The 11368-nt window shown below is 39.2% G+C and overlaps 1 protein-coding gene across 1 annotated transcript; it reads left to right on the top strand.

The window, feature by feature from the left end:
- The first annotated feature begins 1629 nt into the window (after positions 1 to 1629).
- mrps23 (mitochondrial ribosomal protein S23) lies at positions 1630 to 7997 on the top strand. The gene is made up of 5 exons (XM_023961763.2): positions 1630 to 1786; positions 3641 to 3820; positions 5712 to 5789; positions 6820 to 6943; positions 7031 to 7997. Exons 1-5 carry the CDS (start codon positions 1743 to 1745, stop codon positions 7160 to 7162), a joined length of 558 nt encoding a protein of 185 aa, XP_023817531.1. The 5' UTR covers positions 1630 to 1742; the 3' UTR covers positions 7163 to 7997.
- The last annotated feature ends 3371 nt before the right edge of the window (positions 7998 to 11368 follow it).

The following is an 11368-nucleotide window of genomic DNA, read 5'->3' as shown; positions in this document are numbered from 1 at the left end:
CACGACCTGTTAAGCTCTGTGACTGTCCGCTCTCTCTGCCCTCAAGGCAAAAGGGCTTTTTTATTATCCAGCAAGGGAAGACGAAAACATACAAAATATGTCACTAGAATTGTGTGTTTTAGTCTAGTCTGCATTGCAGGTGTCGTCCATAAACACTCCAGTACAGAAAGAAAACAGAGACCAAAAGTCAAAAACAGGCTTACTGGTGACCTCAGCACATATTATCTGCTACTGAAGGCAGGAATCAACCATATTTCTGCAATACAATATACATGCATATATAGAATCCATTAAATGCATAATAAAAAAACATAAATAATATAATAGAAACCCTGTTTACCCCACATTAATTTCTTTATGCCACAAGCAGAAATAGCCCTTAACCATCTAAATGGAAAATTATCACAGATGAATAACACATTTGTATCAGATCAATGATTTATATGTAGTACTGATATAATCGTTTTTGTTAATAGTAAAGAAAACTCACCAGACGCACAATTGTAGGACAAACCATCAGCTCAGTTTTTGTCTATACACAAACAATTACAGCCTAATTTTGGTGTACCATGTTATTTGATGTTTGACAATTAGATGTAAAGATCACAGAAGCCTGGGACATATGTGCCCCAGAGACTAAAACAAATGAAAAACACACACACACACACACACACAAAAAGCAGGTAAAATTACTCCTCCTGGGGGGTATTCCAAAAAGCAGGGTTATGTGAGTTACCACGGTAAGTTTAAGGCTAAGGAAGCGGATAACCTCAGCTTTCAGTTCCAGAAACAGAGGTATGTTGCAGGGTATGCTTAGTTGCCATAGCAACTCATGCTCTGAACATAACCTGGTCTGGAGCAGGTTATGTTGAAGGATAATACATAGTTGCAAGACGGTTTACAATTAAAAAAAATATTAAAAAGAACTTTTAAGTATAATTTCTAAACATTTAGAAGTTTTAGACCTCTTTGACATGAAATTTAAATGATTTAGAAAAGCCCAACAATAAGTCAATAAATAATAATAATAAATCCACAATAAGTAAAACTAATAATAAATAAACAATAAGTCAATAAATAATAATAATAATAATAGTATTAATAATAATAATAAATCAATAATAACACAACAATAAGTCCAAAAGTCAACAATAGATTCACTGATTCACGTTAGTGATCAATTTGTGTAACACAGATGTTATGGTGTCGGGGTTCAAGCGAACAGTCTGGCCTCTTATCAAAATCTGTTTCCACCAAATGTTTTGAACATATCCAGACTGTATTACTAGTTGGTACCACATTGATCCATCTGGGTTAACTCTTTTTATTGCTAAGGCCCACTTTTTCCTGAAGACTGACTCCATTGGAAACCTGCAAGAAAAGTTCAGTCACTGAGTCAGAAATGTATAAATCTATACAACTATAACAACCTAGTGCTAGTATACTGTATACTCCTCTGTGGCATAATATTTTCGCTTTTGGCAGTTGAAACGCACACAATGAACTGGCATTTCGCAAAAAATGTGTTGACATGCATGCACTGCAGCAGTGACTTGACCTCACCAAGATGGCGGTGCTCTCCTCCCATGAGGAACCACGTGATGTCTCCTCTAGTGATAGACCTCATCGGTCCCACGCTCCGACTCACCCTCCAACACAGTAGGTGGCAGTACTGCACCTTGGCGTTGGTGTTCTCGCCATTTAAACAAAAAGAAGAAGAAGGTGAGGGTTCTGGAGGTGAGATGGCGGGCAGCAGGCTAGAGCGGTTTGGTACCGTGTTCAGCAGGTGAGACTCTACCCGCTTCCCTGTTTAAAAGGTTTTCACTCTTGTTAACTTTACGAGGGCGGCGGGAAATTACCATTTGAAACGATCCGAGAGGAGACTCCTGCAGTTACTGTTGCTTAGCCGGTATAGGGTTTTATTGGGACGACGCTGAAGTTGGCTTCCGATTCACAGCTTCCGATTCGCGAAGGCACTAAAGAAACATTCCGCTGCAGGTTTCGCACTAAGACCACCATTTGTGAAACCTTCCTCTGATTTGTGAAAATGTGAAATAGGTTGATTTTTTTATCGCATTTTACGCACTGAGTCCATTTCAGACCGGGTCCTGTTGAAAAACCGCTAGACCTGGACTGCTCAAACCTGGATTAAATTATGCATTAGATACTAAAGAACACATTAAATACAGTTTCTGATTTGTGAAACCTTCCTCTGATTTGTGAAAATCTGAAATAGATTGATTTTTAAAGCATTTTACGCACTGAGTCTCAAAATCTCAACATACAAAAGAAACTGGGAAACAACAGATGTCAGATTGGACAAATAGTTATGGTCATGGTTAGCATGAGCCCCTGACTTAAGTTTTGTTTTTTTGTTCAATATTTCTTGGTTTGGTTTCTGATTTACTTTAAAGTTCCTGTTATGGTGTTTTCCTTAAAGTTGTCCTTCCCTTGTCCCCATTATCCTTAAATTGCATAAAATTCGATGAAATGATACTATTTCCCACAGTGGTGTTTGAACAGGACCTAGTCTAAGGTGGACTCAGTGCGTAAAATGCGATAAAAATCAATCTATTTCAGATTTTCACAAATCAGAGGAAGGTTTCACAAATCAGAAACAGTGTTTATTGTGTTCTTAACTATCTTAATTATAATTTAATCCAGGTTTGAGCAGTCCAGGTCCTGCAGTTTTTGAACAGGACCTGGTCTGAAGTGGACTAAGTGTGTAAACTGCGAGAAAAATCAGCCTATTTCACATTTTCACAAATCAGAGGAAGGTTTCACAAATCAGAAACTGGGTATAACGTGTTCTTTACTATCTAAATTATTATTTAATCCAGGTTTGAGCAGTCCAGGTCCTGCAGTTTTTGAACAGGACCTGGTCTAAGGTGGACTCACTGCGTAAAATGCAATAAAAATCAACCTATTTGACATTTTCACAAATCAGAGGAAGGTTTCACAAATCAGAAACTATATTTAATGTGTTCTTTAGTATCTAATGTATAATTTAATCCAGGTTTGAGCAGTCCAGGTCCAGCGGTTTTTGAACAGGACCCGGTTTTGGGTGATCTTAATGCGAAAAATGCAGCGGAATGTTTCTTTAGTGCCTTCGCGAATCGGAAGCTGTGAATCGGAAGCCAACTTCAGCGTCGTTTTATTGGGTACTGTAGTTTAAATACTTAAGATGTAACTGTTTTTACTTTAACATGGGAATATGAGCGTCTATGTATGTAGGTTCCGGGCCCAACGAAGCCGCGGATTTAGTCTCACACGTCCAGCCTCCTGTTTGTGAAGCATCACGATGTCACGTGGTCTTCAGCAGGACTGCAATTACTTCCCGTACTGTCTTGTTCCTCACCCTGAAGATATACTGAGATGGATGTTTGGACTCTGCATCCTGCTGCAGAACAAATCTGAAAGCTGTCAGATGCTCCGCCTCAGTCTGCATGTGTTAATCGGGATGATATGTTGTCCTGACCAAAACTTCAGAGACGTACACCTCTGTCTAGCCCAGCTCCCTTCTTTCCTGCAGAGCTAATCTCATAGGTTGAAGCCTGAAGGTCGCGTTCAAAACTGTTTTGAAACCTGGGTCTCCGCTAAAGTTTGAGGCTTCCTGACTGACGTCTTCTCTGGTTTGCAGGGTTCGAGACCTGATGCGGTCTGGTGTGATACAGAAGGCAGACAAACCCATCTGGTACGATGTGTACGAGGTGTTTCCCCCGAAGAGAGAGCCACTGTATGTGAAGCAACAGTCCAGACCTGCAGTCAACAAGCAGGACCCTGTTCCTGAGATCTTCTACAGAGAGGATGAAGTCAGAGCGTGAGCATCTCACCATTGTCCTCAAATGTCTGAAAGTTTTCTGTCCATGTGTGGACTCCCCCCTCTCAGATCCTTGGTCAACAATTTCTGTCAGGCCTCACCGTCTTCACAGCAGCTGCTTTTCCTTTGGAGTCCGTGATCCAAATTTACATATTTAACTAAATGTAATATTAACCAAATTCAATTAAATGTTTCCCATCTGATACAGGCTGTCGAATGGAGACGAGCTGACCTCTGGGTCATATCCTTAAGGAGGGGGGTCATATCCTTAAGGAGGGGGGTCATTGCTTGACATGAGATCCAGAAACTATCACCTCCTCTGACTTTAGACATGTTTGTATTTTTGTTGTCATAAACTGCTATAGAAACAGGAAGTTGGGGTGTATTCCAGAAAGCAGGTTATGCTAGCTCCCACGGTAAGTCTGAGGCTAAGGAAGTTGATAAGCTCAGCTTTCGGTTCCAGAAATGGAGGTATGTTTCAGGGAAGGAAAGTTGCCATGGCAACTCATGCTCTGAACATAGCCTGGTCTGTAGCAGGTTTAGTTGAATGTTAGTTTGTTTTCAGAGAGGTGAAGCAGCATGGCGTGTCCATTTGAATATGATTTAGTGGATGAAGAAGCTCAGATAATACTTTTTCCACCATGAGAGGGTGATAAGACCACGTATGGATGTTGGAAAGATAAACGTTTTACTTTGATCTAACTTAATTATTTGCTTCAGTTAAAATAAACCCTTTTTTTAAGTAAAAATAACACGTAGTTATCAGACATTTATTTTACTTTCAATCAAATTAATTCAATTAATTAGGTGTAACTTTGGTGCTGCTGTTAGATCGGCACCGCAAAGGATTGTGGGATACCGTTCCATTTGCCTGTCTGGACAAATTTGGGTTTAAGTGTGGGTTTTTGACCAAATGTGTTTAGTTGTTTAGCTATTTTACTGTGTTTTGTCTAGTTATTTGTCCTGTTATGTTTAATTCTTTCTGCACCATGAGTGAGAGGGAGGGAGAGCATGATGAGATGTTTAACAACATTAGTGCTTCTGACTGTTGTAAGACTTGAAGTTAAAGTCAGAGTCATGATAAATGAATGCATGCTCCATTATGGAAATCCACATAGTATCATACATTTTAATGTTATAAAAATGAGTAAATCTGCAACCTCTAACTTAGACATATGAGAGATCAACAATTACAATCAATTAAGATGGAAAACATTTAATTGAATTGGAGTAAAATGACATTTAGTTAGATAAATATGTAAATTTGAGTTGTAAAAACGACTATTGAGTTTAATAGACATATAAAATTAGGTTAAATAAATGTAACCCAATTACTTGTTACGAATTGAAGTAATTCATTTGAGTTGGATAAGTCATATATATATATATATATATATATATATATATATATATATATATATATATATATGCGTCACTATGAAAATGGAAAGGAGATAGAGACTCGTGCGTTTCCTTTTTTTATTTTTCTCCAGGCAGAAACTCTTTCTTTTGATGATGCAGCAGTATTACTTTTTTGATGGACGTATAATCTTCATACGCCGTCATTAAAATCTCAGACTCCTTCTCACTGACGTATAGCGCTCTCTCTTTTTTTCACTACGCGTTTCCATGGTGACTCCGGAAAGCGGCGTTCCATTGAGAATGTCTTTATGTACCTGCTGTGCACGTGCATTAACCCGGGGTTACCAAGTCGAGCGTAATCACGCTAACTCATATCCGGTCTTTTGGAACCGACATACCCAGAGTAAGCAAGTTCAGGCGGATTTCAGCCAGATTTCAGGCTCAAAGTCAGGCTAGTTTAAACATGCTTCCTGGAATACCCCCCCCCCCCGGTTTGTTGTTTTCTCATCTCTGGTGTTTTGTGTTGCAGGAAGTTCTATGAGCAGTATGGGACGGGCCCACGGCCCCTTGACCTGTCCAAACCAAACTTTGTATCCACCTGTCAGAGGCAAGTGTCCGTCGTCAGAGGGATTTTGGTGACGTGGGCTGACTGCAGATTCATTCCCTACCTTTACGGCTTCACCCTAACCCCTACATTTATGTAGTTATGGAAAAATGGTGTCTTCAGATCTGGATGTTACTACCACTTGATGATGTCATCAACTGGTCCTCTACGTTAGCGCGTAGCTGCCAGCGCTCAGAAAATACATCACAACATTGGTGTTATGACTTTAAAAAGTCATGCTAAAACAAAAAGTACTTGCATGTAAATGTAAACTTCTGTGCTTCAAAGCACACACGCGAAGAAATGCGCATCACAAGCCTAACGCAGATCGCCCTACCGGCGGAGGGATGCCCAGCCTTCAGTCGGTACAGCTTCCCCATAAAAAACAAGTTCCGACACCACTACAGCTACAAATGCTCCTACGATTAGAGCAATAGGGAAGAGCCAGAGGGGTAGGGGAGGAATTCAGATTTGGCTGTGGTCTTTGAGCCAACTTGGTGCTTGAAAAAAATCAGACCGTTTGGGACATGGGTTTATATACTGTGGCCCAACAGGAAGGTCCCATGAAAATGTATTAAGTTATTCATAAACTGGCCAATCAGATGCCTCAACAAAAGCATGTGGTTCCTGCTGGGCCTTGTGTCAAACGGTCTAAACGTTTGACAGATTTGGTGTAGCCAATGACGGCAGACTTCGCCTGGCTGTCTTCAAGTGGTAGGGACTTCCAAACAAGCTCACCCCTGATTGGCAAGAGTGGTTCCCATAGAAACGAAGACTGAAGACACATTTGGACCAATCACTGCTTACTGACGACGTCTGACACCAACATGACGGCATCCGTGTCATGACAAATGGCTACTGAATTGACTTTGTTTGGTTGGAGCTGGAATAAACCATTTCCTATGTGTGACGCCACACTCAGTTGGTCCAGTTCTCATAGTCAACTCATAATTGACCTCATCCCTGTTTTGGGGCTTGTCAGTGCTGGGCTTTCCTGAGACATTGAGTTTCTGTTTTACCTCTGATTTTCCAGATTTGTCACAAAGTTCTACGAGTTAAGGAACCACAGTGACCTCAGTGACTCTGCCCTGTTTGAAGAGACTGGAAAGGCTTTGTTGTCTGAGGGCGTGGTCCTGAAGAGAAGAGGAGCTGTTCCTGTAAGTCTGGTGTGAGCCTCTGGAGGTTTATTCTGCAAATTTATATCAAAATAAAAAACCATTTGTACTGCTGGTTCTGTCCTGCAGGCAGAGTCATCCAGGGATGCTGTGCTTGACTTGAAGCTGACCGACATGCTGGCAGAGCTGCAGAATGCCGCTAGTTCTCCATCAACACAAAACCCAGCAGAACCAGAGTCGCCAATGCCAACACAGTCCTGAAAACTCTCTATAAGAAACTCGACCTGATGTCCTTGGAAGCTTGTTTGTAAAAAATACTGTGGATACTTAAAGTTAATCTGTTTTTTAACTTCAAATCTGGTTTCATTTGGTGTTTGGTCATGACACTGATGTCTCCATGAAATGACACAAAACGCTCTGCGTCTTCCAGTCGTGTTTTTCAGCTGCTTCATTCTTCTCTAACCTGCATCATTTGTCCTAAACAAGTGTTGACTTCATCAACCAGGGGGTGCTGTTGTCAAACATGTTTTTGTCCAAATCCTTTTGAAGTTGATTTTGGGAGGAAAGTGATCACTCGTTATAGAATATACAGCAGTTCAAAACTATGTCTGCTGTCAGATCTTGCATTGTACTGAGCTCGGGAACTGAGATGGATAAAATAATAAATATTCCATTCCCACAGATTAATATCTTGTTCCCACAAAATATTTCGTTCCCTCCAAATAATCAATTGTGCGAACGAAATAATTATTCACGTGATTAGTCATTCATAAACACAAATGTTAGTGATGTTTGGATTTAAGGCAGATACCTTCACATTTCTGTGTGTGTCTCAGTGCATTGCATGGAGGACACGGATGATGTTTAGAGATCAGATTTATTTATTTTTATAAGCACAAAAGCACCGATAATCATGTCTCCATGTCTGCATACGCTCTCCGTCCTGCCGCAAAAGCCGCTTTCCGCCGCTACATCCGTGTTTCTGTGACCCACATTCGTTCAATAGGGCAAAAAGAAAAACAAGAATGTTCTATTTATTAATGTCTCGATGGAAATAAGAAAAATATAATTCTATAATAAATATGTACTGCAGGTGCTCAGTTCCTTGTGGCCTGAAATGGAACGCTTCATTCTGTCCCCACAGCACTGAGTGAGGCAGCATAGAGAAACTGATGCATTTTTCTATGAATTATATTAAATACTTGTTGCTTCAGCTGCTTCTCTTTTAATATAGTATCTGTGTCACCCATGTGTTTCAGATAAAAACAATTACTCTAGTCTGTTAGTAAAGGATGACCTTACTTCAGCGACAACATTCAGCTTGAGGCATTTCAAACTTGCGTTTTTGTAAAAAAAAAAAATTCTAGTTTGTGTTGTTGCTCTGCCTGGACAACTTGTTGTGTTTAAATGACCTTTGTGATCTGGGCTGCTAGTTGTTTTTGAGAGAAATTACCCAGCAAAGCAACTAGTTAAATCCCAGTCATGAAGGTCATTTGAATACAACATGTTGTTCAGACAGAGCAACAACACATGAAACTTACAATAATGCAAGTGTGATTGGTTCAAGCTGAATGTGGTCGCTGAAGATGCTGAAACTTTCTGCTTAATGCTAAAATACCTTGCGAGAGATCGAGTGGCCAAAGGGGACAACAGAACCTTTATCAAAAAATGAAAGTTTAATTTTTTCTCTAAAAAATGTAAACAATTTACCAACTGGGTCCTTAAATGAGGTCAACAGAAACATAATTAACTCAGGCAACAAACTTAACTTTAACTTTTCCAGCTGAAGAGACCAAGTAACGGAACCAAACTAACCTACCCAAAGACACAATGGTGGAAACATTGCAGTGGCGGTCACGTGCACATTGGGTCTGCTGGCAGCAAAGGATTGTGGGATGCTTTTAGTTTTAATTATGACAGAATGAGCGGTTTTAAAGTATAAAATGAAAAAGCATTTTTAAGTATTGCTTTTTCAATTCAATTTTTAGTCATTTGATGCAGTTACATTTTGAAAATGAAAAAGCATTTCTGTTAAATCACTTAAATTGTCAAATTAGACATTTCTAAATTAATTTTGCTACACATTTACCAGAGAACTTGTTGAAAATGAAAAGTCAAATACCAGAATTTCTGGTTTTGACTTTTATTTTTAATTATTCTACACAAATGCTTCCATACCATTTGGTCAGTAGGGCAATATTTTTATTTTATTTTAAATTTTTACTTTATTAACAAATATTTCACAAAATATTACAAAATACCAAATACAAAACTCCACACTGTGCAAAAAACAATTTTCACAATTGCCAGGGAAATGGACAAAAATTAAAAAAACTATAATAATAACAACGTAAAACAGGTTAAGCAAAAATGAAACAAAAATAAGAAAGGCTAAGGAATCTGTTAAATTTTTAAAGTGACCATCTTTCAACTGTTCTAACAGCTTTTTTCTTGGTGGAGGATTTTATACGTAGGGCAACATTCTATAGTCATCTTGCCACTCTTTACGGTTTCCCTTATGAAATGGTACTTAATATCAATATGCCTACATTTTTTATACTACCAAATAGTTTATAATACTAAATATATTTGTTTGAATGTACTGGTATTTGTCTATACCTTAGAGCAAATGCTCCAAGTGAATGCATTCCTGTATGGCTGATGCCAAAGCCATATATTCAGCTTCACAGGTGGATAATGCCACTGTGAGTTGTTTTCTTGTCTTCCATGAAATGATAGAGCCTCCATCACCAAGGCTGATGCTTGAAACTTAATCCTTGTTTTGCTGTACCTTTAAGGTAGCTGAACATGTGTTTCACTGTGTTCCAGTGTTGTTCTGTTGGCTCAGAAAAATAACTGACCACAAAACTAAGATCAGGTCTGGTACAAGTGGATACGTATATTAAGCTTCCCACTGCCTCTCTGTATTTTCTTGAAGCTTTCATTTTTTCAGCATTCTCTGAAAACACAAGTTTTGACTCACATGGGGATTCTCTTGACCTACTGTCTTTCATTTCAAACCTTTTCAGTAGTTTATTCACATACATTTCCTGTGACATTTTGACTTCACTGTGTGTCTGCTCAAAATCTATTCCTAGGAAATGTTTCAGCCTTCCCATGTCCTTCACTTTAAACCTCTCAGTTAGCATCTTTTTCACACTTTCCAGAACACTCTCTTTGTTTGCTGCCAAAATTACATCATCAACCCATATTAGTAGAATGACCTTCATCCTTTTTCTGTTTTGAATACACACAGCTATCGGCTGAATTTTGTTCAAATCCATTCTCAGTTAAACATGCATGTAACATCGTTGTTACATGCATTGTTTTAAACCATAAAGAGATTTTTGCGACATACACACTAGTTTTTCACCACTCTCTGATTTTTTCTCGTAACCCTTTGGTTGTTCCATATATATTTCTCAGTCTGTGGGTGCGTGTAAATAGGCTGTTTTGACATCCATCTGATGCCGAATGAGTTTTCTTGTGCTGCTTTCTGCATAAGTACTCTAACACTCGTCATGTCTGCTGTGAGTGACAACGTCTGCATGTTTCACATGCATTTTCATCACATAGTCAGATTCTGTTCTGCTCGGTTCTCCCACCTGATGAGTTTTTGTTTGTTTTGTTCCTCAGAGCCCAGAGAAAATGCCTCTTTACCTTCTGTTCTTGTATTTTTAGCTTTGTTTTATTATGTCAGTAACTTTAGATCTTTAGAAAGATTAACATTTTTATCTTCTATTGTTTTGTTGCAAATTCTGTCTGAAAAAGATGACATTTAAGTAATTATTCTTCATTTATCATTAAATTAACATTTATTCTCCTCCCTGTTCATGTTCAAACATTTCTTTCTTTTTTTTTAAGACAATCCTTTGACCTGTTTCCTCCACAGGATGAAGCCCCTGTGTGACGTTTGTCATGTCTGACCTGACCCATGGATCACTTATCAGACAGCTCTGGTTCTGAGCAAGCAAACTCCATAAAAACCTGATCCTGTCAGGTTATAAATCTGATATCTTGCAGGACTCTGACCTTTGAGCGCTGATAAGATAAGAAATCTGATGACATAAATAATTTCGGTTTCTCAGCATTGATGTCGATCTGTTTCTGTGAGATGAAAAGGTCTGTTCAGTCCGCAGATCTGGTCTCTGTGCCTCTGATCTTACAGGGTTATTTTTCAGCTCTAACAAAGTTGCTGCAGTGTCTTCATTAATGGGGTGTGCGCAGTTGCACAGTGGTTGGCGCTCTCATCGCATAGTGAGAAGGCCCTGTCTTAAATTCTGTCTGGGACCTTTCATTGAGGAAATGCATTTTCTTCCCATGCATGTGTGGGTTTTTCCCGGCACTCCAGCTTCCTCCCACAGTCCAAAACATTCTTCATGGGTTAATTGATTACTCTAAAGTAGGGGTCACCAACCCTGTTCCTTCTGGGCTACTGCCCAGCTTGCTCAGCAGCAAACCCTGCTT

Source organism: Oryzias latipes, chromosome 13, assembly GCF_053564925.1.
Source record: "Oryzias latipes strain Hd-rR chromosome 13, Olatipes_Hd-rR_3.1".
Taxonomy (NCBI): domain Eukaryota; kingdom Metazoa; phylum Chordata; class Actinopteri; order Beloniformes; family Adrianichthyidae; genus Oryzias; species Oryzias latipes.
This window is presented reverse-complemented; position numbering and strand designations above follow the sequence as displayed.

Bases quoted from the DNA above. Each gene is read 5' to 3' on its own strand.
- mrps23 (XM_023961763.2), top strand. From the start codon at position 1,743: ATGGCGGGCAGCAGGCTAGAGCGGTTTGGTACCGTGTTCAGCAG. The intron at 3,821-5,711 runs GTGAGCATCTCA...TTTGTGTTGCAG, and splicing joins AGAGAGGATGAAGTCAGAGC to GAAGTTCTATGAGCAGTATG. The intron at 6,944-7,030 runs GTAAGTCTGGTG...TCTGTCCTGCAG, and splicing joins AGAGAAGAGGAGCTGTTCCT to GCAGAGTCATCCAGGGATGC.